A 15,156-nucleotide genomic window follows, 5' to 3' on the forward strand; every position below is an offset into this window, starting at 1 on the left:
GCAAGCAAAGCAAAAAGACTAAGAAATGGAAATCAAGAAAAGCAGAGGTTTCATCCAGAACCCCAACATACAAATTCAAAAATCTTAGAAAAAGAAAACAGAGAAATAGAAGGAAATCAAAGAAGAAATTCAAGAGAACCTCCCCACAGAGAGGCACGAAATGTCCAGAGAGAAGGTGCTCACTGAAAAGCCAGCATGTGAATGACGACAGGCCACACCATAGCTCGAGGGCCACAATGGGTTCTTAAACTGGACCGGAGGGCCGGAACAAAGGCATGGATGGAGTGTTTGTGTGAACTAATAGAAATTCAAAGTAAACATCATTACATAAAAGGGTACGGTCTTTTTTTTTTTTAGTTTTATTCATTTCAAACGGGCCAGATTCGGCCCGCGGGCTGTAGTTTGCCCACGGCTGCCATAGTTTGTCACTGTGAAACGTGGTGAGAGATTCTATAACCTTCAAGGAGGAAGTAAAAGGCAGGTCGGTCATCTATGAAAGATCAAGAAAAAGAATGGCTTTCAACTTGCCTCAAAGGTAGAGCAACACTGGAAGGTAAAAAGCAACTAAGTAATATTTTCAAAACTCTTAAGTAACTTCTGACTCAAAATTCCACATTGAGCCAAACAATCAATCAAATCAGTAGAATGAAGACATTTTCAAACATGCAAAGCCTACAAAAATTTACCTCCCTTACATCACATTTCAGGAAGCTACTGAGAGACAGGCTCCATCAAAACCAGGGAATAAACCAAGAAAGAGGAGGCCACAAGCTACACAAAACAGAAAGGAGAGAGTCAATTCCTTGGGTGGCACTGAAGGGCAGTTTCCAGGATTAAAACTGTACTGCAAGCCTAGAGAGCAACCCATCCAGGGAGAGAGAACAGAGGTTGCTAGGAGGGATATCTCTAAGAAAAATATTAGATAAGACAGATTTCCTATATCGGGGTGTCAGATGGCCATGTACATGAGAAAAAGAAAACACAGCTAGAGAACATATTATATTTGAACCCCTCTACCCTAAAGCAACAGCAGCAGCAGCAGCAACAAAACCCCTTAACTAGGAAGAAAATACCCAGGTCTAGCTGGACCGAGGAGACTCTGGACAATGGTACAGGGCGCTGTGTGAGTATTTGGCTCCAAACATGAACTATGACCCAGGCACGGAGGCCATGTGCTTGTGTTCTGTACAATCACCATCTCACTCAGGGCCCATTTACCAGGTGGGTGGAGCCAAAGCAACATATGCTAATGGGGGAACTTTAGACATCCGCAGAAGTGTCTGGTTGCATACTACATTCAAATTGTTTCAAAGTAACAAAGTTGTCATTTTACTGAAAATCAGAGTTTATGTTAGGTGTAGTTCATGCAAGAAAAAACTCGAGGGAACACTTGTTGACCATCTATACTCAAAGGAAAAGCCTTACCAAAAGATAAACAAATGAATGCATATTTATACATCTTAGATTAAAAGACTGATTCATCAAAAAAAAATGACTCCCTGATTTATCTGACTTTCAATTAACCCACTAATTATCTGTCTGACAGAGTCAGATAAGGGAACATCTGCATATATTATTCATCTTTCCCATCTCTCAAATAAATTGTTTCATAAAGTGGGGGAATGACAGATTTCCTAATGTGATTGCCTTTGTGGAAATAGTTATGGCAGGCTACTGGAAGGTGTGGGAAAAACTAGCCATAAAACAAAGAAAATTAAGCTATGAAAAACAAGGCAATTAAAAAAGGAACCAATCATAAAATATTGCAGTACTAAGCTATGAATAATATCAGCATGCATGTGATAATATACTTAATTCAGAGTTAACCAAAAATTATAATATAACTCTAATAGAAAGAAGAGGTGGGGGTAAGACAGAGGAGAAAGGGAATATAAAATAGCTAAGTGTTCATTTACCATAATATAGAACCAACAGACATATCTGAAATGAATGATTCAAAGAACAGCATGTTATTTTGGAAATGAGAAGGGTAACTACCAGAACAACTGTAGGAAGAGTAGAAGTGACTGCTGTCCGAAGGGAGAGTGGAAAGGGACAGGACAGAGAACTGTTGCTGTTTTGTGTTTTGTTTTCTTATTTTTAAAAAAATATATTTGATTTTTTTACAGAGAGGAAGGGGAAGGGATAGAGAGTTAGAAACATTGATCAGCTGCCTCCTGCACACCCCCTACTGGGGATGTGCCTGCAACCAAGGTACATGCCCTTGACCGGAATCGAACCTGGGACCCTTCAGTCCGCAGGCCGACGCTCTACCCACTGAGCCAAACCGGTTAGGCTGAGAACTGTTGTTTTATGTTCTAAGCTTTTTACTGCTGTTTGGGTTTGTAAGCCATGTGCATGGTTTTATTTTGATAAATAAATTATTTATTATTATGTTAAAAATATAATTATTTTGATAGAGTAGTTTTAAATAAGTTTAACAAATTTTTCCACTTAATTTTTTTTCATATTATTGAACCATCAAAAATCATTACGAACTACAATTTTAAATTCATATTTCAGTTAATAAAACTGATAAACTTTAAATAATTAACAAATTAGCTTCTGCAGTGAATGGATTTTTCCTTGGACCATTTGATTACAATCAACAAGATGCTTATTTGGGTTGAGTGGGAGGGTTGACTTCAGAGCACTCATCACAAAAAGCACAGGAAGCAGTGGCGAGGGGTGGAGAGGTCGGTCCGGGTTCTCACCTCAGGGAAGCACCTCTGGGGAGCAGCTTCAGCACCACACTGTTTGAGGTAGTCGGCCCAATCAAAGTCCTGGCCAGGGTAGCCTAGGTAGAGACAGGAGAACAATGCCAGTCGGAGAAGATAAATATCACATGATCTCTCTCATTTGTGAAATATAATGAACAACATAAACTGATGAACAAAAATAGATACAAAGACAGAGAAGCATTGAACAGACTGTCAAACCTCAGAGGAAAGGCAGGGGAGGGCCTGGGGAGGTAAGAGTTCAACCAAAGGACTTGAATGCATGCATACAGCATAACCAATGGACATGGACACGAGGGGGGTGGGCGTGGCTGGGGAAGGGTCGATGGGGGAGAAAGGAGACATATATAATACTTTAAATAATAATTACAAACAAACAAATAAACAAACAAAAACAATGATTCACATCACAAAAGCATGCCTGGCTTTATTGCTCTGCCAAATGTGCACTCACAACTTCTAATTTTGCTAATTTGGGGACTCTAATCATTCTAGAGACGGAGGTAAAAACACTTTATAAATCCAAAGCATTGCTTGTTTATTTTATAAAACAGAGCAAATGTGGTCAAACTACATGACAATATAATTCTTTGGATAAATTTTTAATTTCAAATGAGGCATTTATTTTGAGCAATATTTTATATGATTAATTATTGGCAATTTACAAAAAAATTTAAGACAGTTATAACTGGATTTGATTTGTACCAATAAATCCAATCTTATCATCAATCCTATTATGACTTAGGCTCTAAAGGAGACAGCAGTACTATGTAATCAGCTAAGACTTTTTTCTTTCATAAAGCTGTTTCCTTAAACATATCTTAGCTCCTACAAATATGATGTTCTTGACTATGATTCATGCCCTACAGAATTTCAATGCTCTTATAACCTGAATCATGAATTCATTTTAGAAAAAAAGTTGAACTTGCCTCTCCACTTAAATCTACCAGGTTCTGGGTAGAAGTCTCTGCATCTGTGTGCAAGGAGCTGGGCTGCGCCTGCTGTGTCTGAGGCCTCTAGGCTCTGCAGAGCTCACAGGTACAAAGCAAGCTACTCAAGACTATGCCAATCCTACAGCCAAACAGCCCCTGCAATCGCTTCTGCCCAACTGAGATTGGTATCATGTTCTACCTCTGCCTCCACCTCAATTCCTCACAGTAAATTATCTGCCATTTTCAATGAGATATTCCTCTACTTTCCTTCTATTTACAAAGACAGTTGAGTTGTCTATAACAGTGCTGAAAGCCCAATAGCTTTAATCATGGGTTCTCCTTTTCACGAAAGTCAGCAGGCAGGATAAAGAACTTGGGATGCACAGAGCCTTTCTGAAAAACAAGAACTTGCTCTTGCAGATGTGCCCCTCACCCCATCCCACCAGGAAGGCTCTCCCATTCTGTCCACTGACGAAGGAGGACCTGGGAGGCTCTGTTACTGTTCTCCCTCTTGCTCCTTGAAGGAAATGTGTTGTACCCCCTAGTGTCAAGCCCAATGTCTGGTTCATAGCAAACATTCCATGTTTGCTGGATGAAAGAAAACTGAATGGAAGGCAAAAGCTCTGAGCTTATGACTCCTGCTCGCACACAGGGCACGCCCAGCCCCATGCTCCAGCAGTCAGCATTTAGCTGGCCTTCACTAGAAGCCTATAAAAAAGGATGCAGAGTCTGCCAACAAATCTCGTTTGCTGATAGAAAAGTCAGAAAAATGTCTGACACTTCCAGATATTCCAAGTTAAAAAATATTAAAAATTTCATTCAAGCTCAACGAAGTCATATTTATAAGTTTTGATTAAAGGGTCAAAGATTATATTTTGTAAAGCTGCAAACACCAGAACATGAGCTGCTACTTTCCTATCTACTACCCCTCTATGTCCTACTCTTGACCATAAACCTCTCTCTGGATCTGAACAGTCTGCCTCTAAGATAAGGCCCAGATACCTAAAAATCACCAATAATATGCCTCCGAGCTCTGGCTCTCACATCTCTTCTCATAAATCAGCTCTCAACATCCACTGCACAAACTATCCCCACCCTTCTGTGACCTCCCAACAGAAACAAGATGGAAGGAACTAAGGAACCCACATGGAACCCCAGGTTGTCATGAAGATGCATTTGTCAAGACAGGACAGAACAGACTTCATTTAGAGCTTAACAATTTATGACTTTTAAGTATGTAAATATATGGATCCTAGGCCTTCACTTATACTTGTCCTGGGCTCCGAAATGTTAAGGAGAGGCTGGGGCATGAAGAGAGAAAGGGACAAGAGATCCAGGTAAAGTATCTGATAAATCTCATTTCAAAGGAAAGTTCCTGATAACCAATTCAGAACAGAATGAATGAATACCAGGAGGGGGTGTGATGTGTAAACCATTCTTCAGACTCCACTGCACAGGGAAAATACCAGGACTGTCAACATGACACACAAAGGATCGCCTTGCATGATTCTCTGGTCGCAAATCATCCATTTCCACCAGAAAGTACTTCTCGTCAAAAACCTGTACATACAATTGATAAAATAAATGAATAGTTTTATGTGTATGTGCCCATGCACGCATGTATGTGCGTGCACACATGTACACACACACACACACACACACACACACACACGTCATTTCCTTGGCACAACTGAACATGTGACAAAAGTTTATAGCTATGCCCTGGCCAGGTGGCTCGGTTGGTTGGAGCATTGTCCCATACACTAAAAAGGTTGCATGCTCAATTCTCGGTCAGGGCACACACCCAGGTTGCAGGCTCAATCCTGGTCGGGTGCATACAGAAGGCAACAGTTTGATGTTTCTCTCTCTCTCTAAAAATCAATGAAAACATGTGCTTGGATGTGATTTAAAAAAAAAAGTTCTTAACTACTACTTACACACTCAATAAATGTTTTCTGTGTCAGACACTATTTTAATTGAATGCTTTAATTAATCAGATTTAATCTTCCTAACAATCTAACGAGGTAGGCACTATTATCAACTCCATTTTTCAGATAAAGAACCTAAGTTTAAAAACAGGTTAAGCCATGTGTCTCAGTAGTTAGAGCATTAGCTGGCACACCAAAGGGTCGAGGGTTCGATTCCTGGTCAAAGGCACATATCTGGGTCGCAGGTTTGTTCCCTGGCCCCAGTCAGGAAGCATGCAGCAGGCAACCAATTGATGTGTCTCTCTCACATTGATGTTTCTCTTTCTCTCTCTCTCTCTCTCTCACCCCCTCCCTCTTTCCCTCTCTCCCTCCCTCCCTCCCTTCCTCCCTTGCTTCCCTTGCCCCCTCTCTAAAAATTAATGGAAAAAATATCCTCAGATGAGAAGTAAAAAATAAATAAATAAATAAAACTCAAAAAATAAAAAAAGGTTAAATAACTTGCCCCGTGTTACATAGCCAGGAGCAAGCAGGAACTAGCAGAACCTGGATTCAAATCTAAGTATTATGGTTCCAAACAAAATTTAGTTTAGGCTTACTGAGGAGTCAACTGGACCAGTATATTCGATTTTCAGATCCTAGCCTAGTTTCAAATGCCAAAGAAGTTGTATGAACCTCCTCTGGCTCCTTACCACCCCACAGCCTTCAGACTCTAGTTACAGTCTTCTGACATCATTGCAGGGTCAGAATTCCTCCCCATTCTAAGAATGATTCTTTTTCCAAGGCAAAGAAACTTTCAATCTTACCAGGTTGGATGACTCAGCATCAAAGCAACTATTCCTCTAGTTGTGCACGACTTTTGGTTCTACTTTCAGTAAATGGGGTTTTTCAACTGAAATTCTCTCCTTTATGCCTCAGTTCTAGTAACCGAGTAACTGGGCCTTGACACCTGCCCAGTTCTTGTGGCTACTCCTAACAAGAGCCTTACTTTTGTTAGTCTTTCAAAAGATTAAAGTCGGAACCTAGAATCCATGGCTGGGCAATCCAAGTGGCAGGTCCCGTGATACTGATCACCTGCTGCCCATACATCTCCTGCACCCGGCTGGACACCAGTGACATTGCCGCCTCCAGGCTTTTCGGGTACCACGGCTCACCTGCCGGCTGACTCTCCTCTATTACAGGCAGGCCTGCCTCCCACCCCCAAACATGGCCCTCTACTCTGGTGCCTGCACTTTGGTTGGCTGGGGCAACCAATCTCCAAAGAAGGAAGAGGCCATAGAGAACTGGGCAGTACAATGGGTTGGATTAGGAGAGCCTGAAACCAAAATACTACTAATTTCCTAACCCAGTCACCCTGACAGGAATTCTTACCAAGAAAGTCGCCCCCATTTTACCTTAACAACTGTAGCAGGCGAGATCCCAAAAGGAGACCAGGGATCCACAGCTTCCAGTTTCATATTTACAGAGAATGAATGTGTACCGATCACTTGTTTGTCCTGAAATGCAAACACCAAGAGGGAATAAGAGCATAGTATTTTCACATTAATTTTACACTCATATATAACTGAATACTACCCTTAGTTAATTAAAATAATGGACCTGTCCAACTTCTGGTAAAGAACCTAATCCTATCATTTCCTTCCCTGAAAAACATTATTCAGGAATAAAACCACAGGAGGTACTCCTACTCTCTACATCTTAAACACAAAGGCTATCTGACAGAAAAACAAGTTTAGTTGATAACAAGTCAAAACTATATAGTTAAGCGTAGGAAAAATTCCTTCACTTTGAAGGGATTAAGAAGTACAAATTACCAGTTATAAAACAGTAACAGGGATGTAGAAATCAGCATAGGAAATATAACAATAATATTATTATAACTCTATATGGTGTTAGATGGGTACCTTATTGGGGGGATCACTTTGTAAGTTACATAAATGTCTAACACTATGTTGCATACCTGAAACTAAGGTAATATTGTGTCAGCCATAATTGGAAATTTAAAAAAAAAATTTTTTTAAGGGTAGAAAAAGCTCAAAATGCTCTAAGAGGTCTTTGGGAGAAAACCTAGACTATTTTTAGAAGAAGAAAAGGATGAACATCACTCCAGCCTTCAGACCTCTTCCCTCCTTCGGACGCCACAGCACTCTGACTCCAGGGGTTATTTTATGCCTTGCGCCTCCCTCAGACTGTTTCACTCGTTTTTGTTTTTACCTTAAATAAGTAAGATGGTAATGGCTCTTCCTCTTCCTCTTTCACTTTGGCCAAGATCTCTTGCCACTCAGTTTCATTTTTCAGATGCCTGATGGCTTTAGTAAAACAAGACAGGTAACTTTAAATAACTACAGAATATACGTATCAGTAACTATTGTGAACGCATTCACATAAATAAAAAATCACTTTCCACTGGGAAAGAAAAGGATTCAAGCCCACTTATACCATCTTCTCTCCTCGGTTCAGAGCTTTGGGAGTAAAGTACGGTGCAAACACCTACAGTGAGATCAAGGACTGCTGTAGTCCACAAAATAACATAATACAACATCCAAACTGGGGCACATAATAATAAATGCAAATTGATTTACACAGTAACTCCAGTTATAATATCTTAATCGACAATCTGCTTTGAACTCAAGATCTGTCCCACTCCGATACCTATATGAATGCTACCTAGGGAATTTTTCTTTAATTTTGGTAAGAGGTCAGTATCAGGTGAGGCAGAAATCTATGATATGCATACCTTATAGATTTCTGCCTCACCTGATACTGACCTCTTACCAAAAGCAATAAAACGAAAAGAATAATAGGTGTTTAGCTTAACTCCCTATATGTTTTTCAATATCTTTATTATGCAAAGTAATAAAGGCTTTTATAATATGCAAAATAATGCTTTTCTCAGCCTCATAAATATTAATAAAAACATATTATAACAATAATATAATAGTTAAAAGAAAAATGTTATATTTCTCTTCACCTAATGGGGGCTGAAGTTCATATCCTTGTTGAGCTGCCCAACCAACATGATGAAGAAACGGATCCAAGTAATACAACCAAAGTTCAAAATTGTCAGAACTTTCAAGTCCTTCATAGCGTAGTTTCAGCCTTCCCCCAATGTTTTCTACTACAGTAACAATCCAAGTGCTTAGCGTGTCCTGGAAAGCTTGACATTCCAGCCTAGAGCCTGGAGCAATGAGATCTAAAGGGTTCCTCCCATTACGGAGCTGTAGGTAAAAAAGGAGACAATATTACATAAGAGAAATTAACATAATATTCTAAAAAGTCAAGTTTAAATAACCTCAAACAAGCCTTTATATTTTTACCCATTCGAAGTCAGTGATACTGAATTGTCTAATAGCATAAAAGAACCTATAGTATTATCTGTAGGTGATATAAAATGTTTGTCTTAAAAAAAATCTGCCTATAATGCAATAAAACTATTCTAACAGACCTCTGCCTTGAGGATTATGTTAGATAGCTTAATCTAATAAAGATTTTAAAAATATCATCATTAGTCTCTGATTCTTGTAAAAGCAAATATGATCATCAAAGAAAAAAAACAACAAAAGTCGAAATACCTCACAATCCCACCTTTAAAAAGAAAAACACAATAAACACTTTGGCACACACTCTCTGAAACTGGGTTTTCTACACACAAGTCTGTGTCTTTCACTCTCTCATTTTTTTAATAGGAACACTGTAAACTGTTTTTCAATTTGTGTCTGTCACTTAATAAATCATAGCTATCTTTCTATAATAGCACATACAAATCTTCCTAATTGTTTTATTATTTTTAATCCTTGCTCGAGGATATTTTTCCACTGATTTTTAGAAAGAGCGGAAGAGAGAGGGAAAGACAGAGAGAAACATCAATGTGAGAGAAACACATCAATTGGTTGCCTCCTGCACAAGCCCTGACCAGGGTCTAGGCTGGAGAGGAGCCTGCAACCGAGGTACTTGCCCTTGACCAGAATCAAACCCAGGACTTCGGTCTGCAGGCCAACTCTCTATCTACTGAGCCAAACCGGCTAGGGCTTCCTCATTATTTTAAACGGTTGTATTGCTATCCAGTATTACAAATGGGCAGTGATTGATCCACTTATCTACGGATGGCACTTAGGTTGTTTCTGATGTTTTTACTCATTTCACAATGTTCTTAAGAACACAGTGCTTTCATTACACTGATAGAAAGGAAAAGTTTAAGTCTCATTCTCTAGATATATATTAAAAGCTACAATAAAGAATAAAGAGGAATGCTAATTCCAACATTATTACATAATCAATTCTTAATATTCAAACTTACATTTTTTCTAATAAGAACTGCTCTGTGACACTTGCATATTCTTATTATGCAAATGAACATGGGAACAAGTGGAGGAAACACATTCACAGCTAAAGATAAAATGGCAGAATCAAGGTCAATGTACAGAAGAATATTTATTAATTCATTTGTTCATGATTTCATGCATTTGCTCAAATTTTACTGAGTCTTTAACATGTACCAAGTCCTAGCTAAACATAATGAAATGAGTCAGGTTAAGCAAAGCTTTCCTAGATATGACACCAAAGCACAAGCAAAAGAAAGAAAAAACAGATAAAATGGATTACATAAAAATAAAAAATGTTTGTGCTGTAAATGATATCAAGAAAGTGAAAAGATAATCCACAGAACTGGAGATAATATTTGAAAATTATTTATCTGATCTAGACTTGCAACTAAAATTCATAAGAAACTCTTACAACTCAATTATTAAAAGACATAACCCACCCTGACCGGTTGGCTCAATGGATACAGCGTCAGCCTGCGGACTCAAGGGTCCCAGGTTCGATTCCGGTCAAGGGCATGTACCTTGGTTGCGGGCACATCCCCAGTAGGGGGTGTGCAAGAGGCAGCTGATCGATGTTTCTCTCTCATCGATGTTTCTAACTCTCTATCCCTCTCCCTTCCTCTCTGTAAAAAATCAATAAAATATATGTTAAAAGACATAACCCAATTTAAAAAGGGATGCCCTGGCAAGGTGGCTCAGTTGATTGGAGAGTAATCTCCTATACCAAAAGGTTGTGGGTTCAATTCCCAGTCAGGGCACATACCTAGATTGTGGGTTCAATCCCTGGCTGGGGCACCCACAAGAGGCAACCAATACATGTTTCTTTCTCTCTCTTCTCTCTCTTCTCTCTCTCTCTCTCTCTTTCTCTCTCTTCCTTCCTCTCTCAAAAAAAAGCAATAAAAAACATAAATATATAAACAAACAAACAAACAATTAAATTTTTTAAAATGGGCAAAGACATTTCTCTAGAAAAAGATACACAAATGGCAAATAAGCACTTAAAAAGATGCTCGACATCCTCAGTCATTAGGGAAATAAGTGACTTCCCTAAATCCAAATGAGGTACTACTTTATGCTCACTAGAATAGCTATAACCAAAAAGAGAATATAAGTGTTGTCAACGATGTAGAGAAATTGGAAACTTCATACATTACATTTTGCAATTGCACAAAGTAACAAAAAATAATTTAGAAATGTCATAACCAATAAACTGATTTTTATAAAAACAAGAAATCTATGATTACTAACAAGCTCAAAACCTACAATAATGTAAAAGGACTGCTGAAAGCAAGTAGGTGGTAGAAGTACTACAGATCTACTACTGTCTTCTGACTGTCTTGCCCAGCCAGTGTGGCTCAGTGGTTGAGTGCCAACTTATGAATCAGGAGGTCATGGTTTGATGCCCAATCAGGGCACATGCCAGTGGGGGACATGCAGGAGGAAGCAGATCAATGATTCTCTCTCATCAATGATGTTTCTATCTCTCTCTCTCCCTTCTCTGAAAGCAAAAAAATATGTATTTTTTAAAAGGGAGTCTCAAGTCACCTGGTGTGGGAGTTACAAATGCTCATCCTCAAGCAGAGTCAACACCTGCTCTGTTACAGAGTGAGAGCACCAAAACACCAGCTATATAACAGCATTTGGAAAACTAGATTTTTATGTGTTAGCAACTAATTCAGAATACTTTAGGCACTGAGCAAGCCAGCAGTTTGTAACCTCTGAGGATAATAAGCTTAAACCTCCCAGTACACATGCCTATGTCTTTAATAATAATGCCTATTTGCCTTGGGGGTAGTCAATGAGCAACCAATTTTAAGATTCCTTAGACAGGAAATCTCACTAAAGACTGGAAGGGTTTTCCACACTGATCCTGCAAGTGATCATACTCACGCCCTCTAGCAGCGGGACAGGAGGACTACACGCTTCCTTCAGAGTCTGCCGCAGGAACTCCTCCCAGTCAGACACCTTGTCTCTGATGCCTAGAGGAGGGAATAAAATGAGCGATTACTCTTAATAGCCAGATATGGAACACAGAGAAACTAACTAAATAGAATACAGATCATTGAACCAGTGAAAATGGTTTAGAGGTATGTCATTTTAGTATCAAAGAGTCCAACAATTACTTCTTTGAGAGCTTAAGATAAAAATTTGCCTTACTGACCAGCATGACTCAGTGGCTAAGTGTTGACTTATGAACCAGGAAGCCAGGGTTTGATTCCCGGTCAGGGCACATGCCTGGATTGCAGGCTCGATCCCCAGGAGAAGATGTGCAGGAGGCAGTCAAAAAAAAACCCTCCTAGATAAAGCTACAACTGAATAGTTTAGTAGGAGTTGTATGCAAAACAAGGACAATTATCCAAAAGGTACCTAGTTTATTTTTTATTATGGGAATTTTCAAATATATATAAGAGTAGAGAAAATAGTATAATGAATCATCTTGTATCCTAGGTTCAACAACTGTAACTTCATGGTTAATCTTTTCATCTAGATCTGGAGAAGTTAGCAAACTAAAACATGTGAGCTGAATTCAGCTTGCTGAAATAAAGTTTTATTGAAACACAGCTATGCTTGTTTGTTTACATACTGTCTGTGGCTGCTTTCACACTGCAAAGGTAGAGGTGGGCAACTGTTACAGAAACCGCATGACTAGTAAAACCTAAAACTTTTACTATCTGAACCTTTACAGATACTTTGCCAACCCCTGATCTATACCTTTACACACTCCACCCCCACCCAACCAATTCCTGATCCTATCTAATAAAAGACAAAAAGGGTAATTAACCGTACCTCCGCTACACTTCCCATTGGCTAATCAGGGTGATATGCAAATTAACTGCCAACAAAGATGGCAGCCGACAGCCACGCAGCTGAAGTGAGCAGGAGGCTTGCTTGCTCCAGTGATGGAGGAAGCCAAGGTTCCCTGCCTGCCGCAGCCCGGCTCTGAGCCCGAAAGCAACAATGTTTCAATTATAGAAGCTAAACAAACCCCAGATACCTGCTTTCAGCCGGCCGGCCGCAGCCTCAGAGCTGGGAGCACCAGTGATGGCAACAATGTTTCAATTATAGAAGGTAAATAAATACCAGAATAAAAAAAAGAAAAGAAAAAAAGGAGAGGCTGGGAGCTTCAGTCGCTGGCCAGCCTGAAAACAGCCCTCAGCCCCTCACCCAGACTGGCCAGGCACCCCAGTGGGGACCCCCACCCTGAAGAGGGTGTGACCAGCCTGCAAACACCCATCAGCCCCTCACCCAGGCTGGCCAGGCACCCCAGCAGGACCCCCACCCTGATCCGGGACACCCTTCAGGGCAAACCAGCCAGCCCCCACCCATGCACCAGGCCTCTATCCTATATAATAAAAAGGCAATATGCAAACTGACCCTAACAGCAGAATGACTGGGAATGACTGGTCACTATGACACACACTGACCACCAGGGGGCAGACGCTCAATGCAGGAGCTGCCCTCTGGTGGTCAGTGCACTCCCACATGGGGGAGCTCTGCTCAGCCACAAGCCAGGCTGACGGCTGCCAGTACAGCGGTGGTGGTGGGAGCCTCTCCTGCCTCCTCAGCAGCACTAAGGATGTCAGACTGCAGCTTAGGCCTGCTCCCTGCTGGCAAGTGGACATCCCCCGAGGGCTCCCGGGCTGCCAGAGGGATGTCTGATTGCCAGCTGAGGCCCAATCCCCCAGGGAGCAGGCCTAAGGCAGCAGGTGGTCATCCCCTGAGGGGTCCCAGACTGCAAGAGGGCACAGGCCGGGCTGAGGGACCCCCCCCCCCAGTGCACAAATTTTTGTGCACCGGGCCTCTAGTATTATATAATTTCATCCAATATAATCTCAGTATATATTTACAAAAGCAAAAAACTTTTTACATAACCACCCCTTAAACAATTAGCAATAATTCCTTAACATCAAATATATATAACCCATGTTCAAATTTTCTGAAATGTCTCAAAAATGATTTTTTCAATTTGCTCAGTCAAATTAGGATCCAAATGAGATCTATATTACAAATGGTTGATGTATCACCTGAATCTCTTTTAATCTGTATGTTCCTTCTCCTCCCCTGCAACTCCCGGTCTGTTTATCTTGCCACATATTTCTTGACTCAGCCTTTTATGCTATACAGAGTTTTTCTGAATCTGCTTTTCCTGGTTGCCTCCTTGTGGTAACCAGTTGTTGTTCTACTGACCTCTATATTTTCTATAAAATTGGTAGGCTTGATCAAATTTAGATTTGACTCTTGGAGGAAAGGGAGCAAGAATCTATATATATAAAAAGCCAGCAACCAGAACACCATAACAACCAGAACGACCAGTCACTATGACACTCACTGCGGTCAGTGAACGGCCCAATCTGGCCGGCCAACCACCCATGGCCCCTCCCCCAGGCCACTGGCCCTGAATCGGCCCACTGCTCACAGCCCCTCCCCACGTCCGGCCTCACCCCCAATCAGCCCCACCCCCCAATTGGGGGCGGGGCCCGCCAGCCAATTGCCCTTGGCCCCTACCCCCAGCCAGCCCAGCCCTGATCGGGGCGGGCCAGCTAGCTAACCTCCCACCGTCTCATCCCCCCCCACAGGCCCAGCCCAGATCCGCCCCAATTGGGGCCAGGCCGGGTGGACCCCACCCGTGCACGAATCGTGCACTAGGCCTCTAGTATTCATAAGTGGAGTTACATCCTTCCATCAAGAGGCATATTCAGTCTGTTTGTCTCTCCTTTTGTGATGTCAGTGGTTTTTAATAGTCACTACACAGATACATTCATTCATTGGGGGCTACAAACGGTAATTTTCTATCACCCCTCCTTCACTTACTAAGCAATATGCTACTTCTATAAAGAAAAAATTCTCCCCTTCAACTGTGTGAATACCAGAAGGTAACTTTTTCATCTCATGACACACATAAACTAATTATTAAAATTCTGTGGCACAGAATTCTGTATTTTTTGCTGACCTGACAAAAATAGGTATCATTTTTATTTATTCACACCAGATGGCTACTGTTGTATTGGCAGTTATTTTTAAATTTGGCAATCTAAGGGACAAGAAGTCAGTGCCCCTGACTAAATAGTCAGACGTTGCATGTTTTAACAATTCTTGTGGAACACCGGTTGAAAATCGCTGCCCTAAGGTATTAAAGTTCACAAAAAGAAGGCAGGATATATGCTTAATTGTCTTTATACTTCCCCTGTATTTACCAGCCTTCAAAATTATCAACATATTTCCATCATCCAAAAGTGAT

General features: G+C 40.8%; 1 protein-coding gene across 5 annotated transcripts in view; it reads right to left on the reverse strand.

Moving 5' to 3' along the window:
* Positions 1 to 15,156, reverse strand: part of SFMBT1 (Scm like with four mbt domains 1) — a 102,966-nt gene that overhangs the window by 25,307 nt on the left and 62,503 nt on the right. For all 5 annotated transcript variants that reach the window (XM_070390758.1, XM_070390762.1, XM_070390760.1 and 2 more), the window contains exons 5-10: positions 11,808 to 11,896; positions 8,567 to 8,813; positions 7,810 to 7,904; positions 6,990 to 7,091; positions 5,080 to 5,230; positions 2,715 to 2,797 (exon numbers count right to left, since the gene is read on the reverse strand). In XM_070390758.1, the coding sequence (XP_070246859.1) occupies positions 2,715 to 2,797; positions 5,080 to 5,230; positions 6,990 to 7,091; positions 7,810 to 7,904; positions 8,567 to 8,813; positions 11,808 to 11,896 (767 nt within the window). The remainder of the gene's footprint in view (positions 1 to 2,714; positions 2,798 to 5,079; positions 5,231 to 6,989; positions 7,092 to 7,809; positions 7,905 to 8,566; positions 8,814 to 11,807; positions 11,897 to 15,156) is intronic.

This window comes from Myotis yumanensis, unplaced genomic scaffold, assembly GCF_028538775.1.
Source record: "Myotis yumanensis isolate MYYU_CA2020_CCGP unplaced genomic scaffold, mMyoYum1.0.hap1 SCAF_14, whole genome shotgun sequence".
Taxonomy (NCBI): Eukaryota; Metazoa; Chordata; class Mammalia; order Chiroptera; family Vespertilionidae; genus Myotis; species Myotis yumanensis.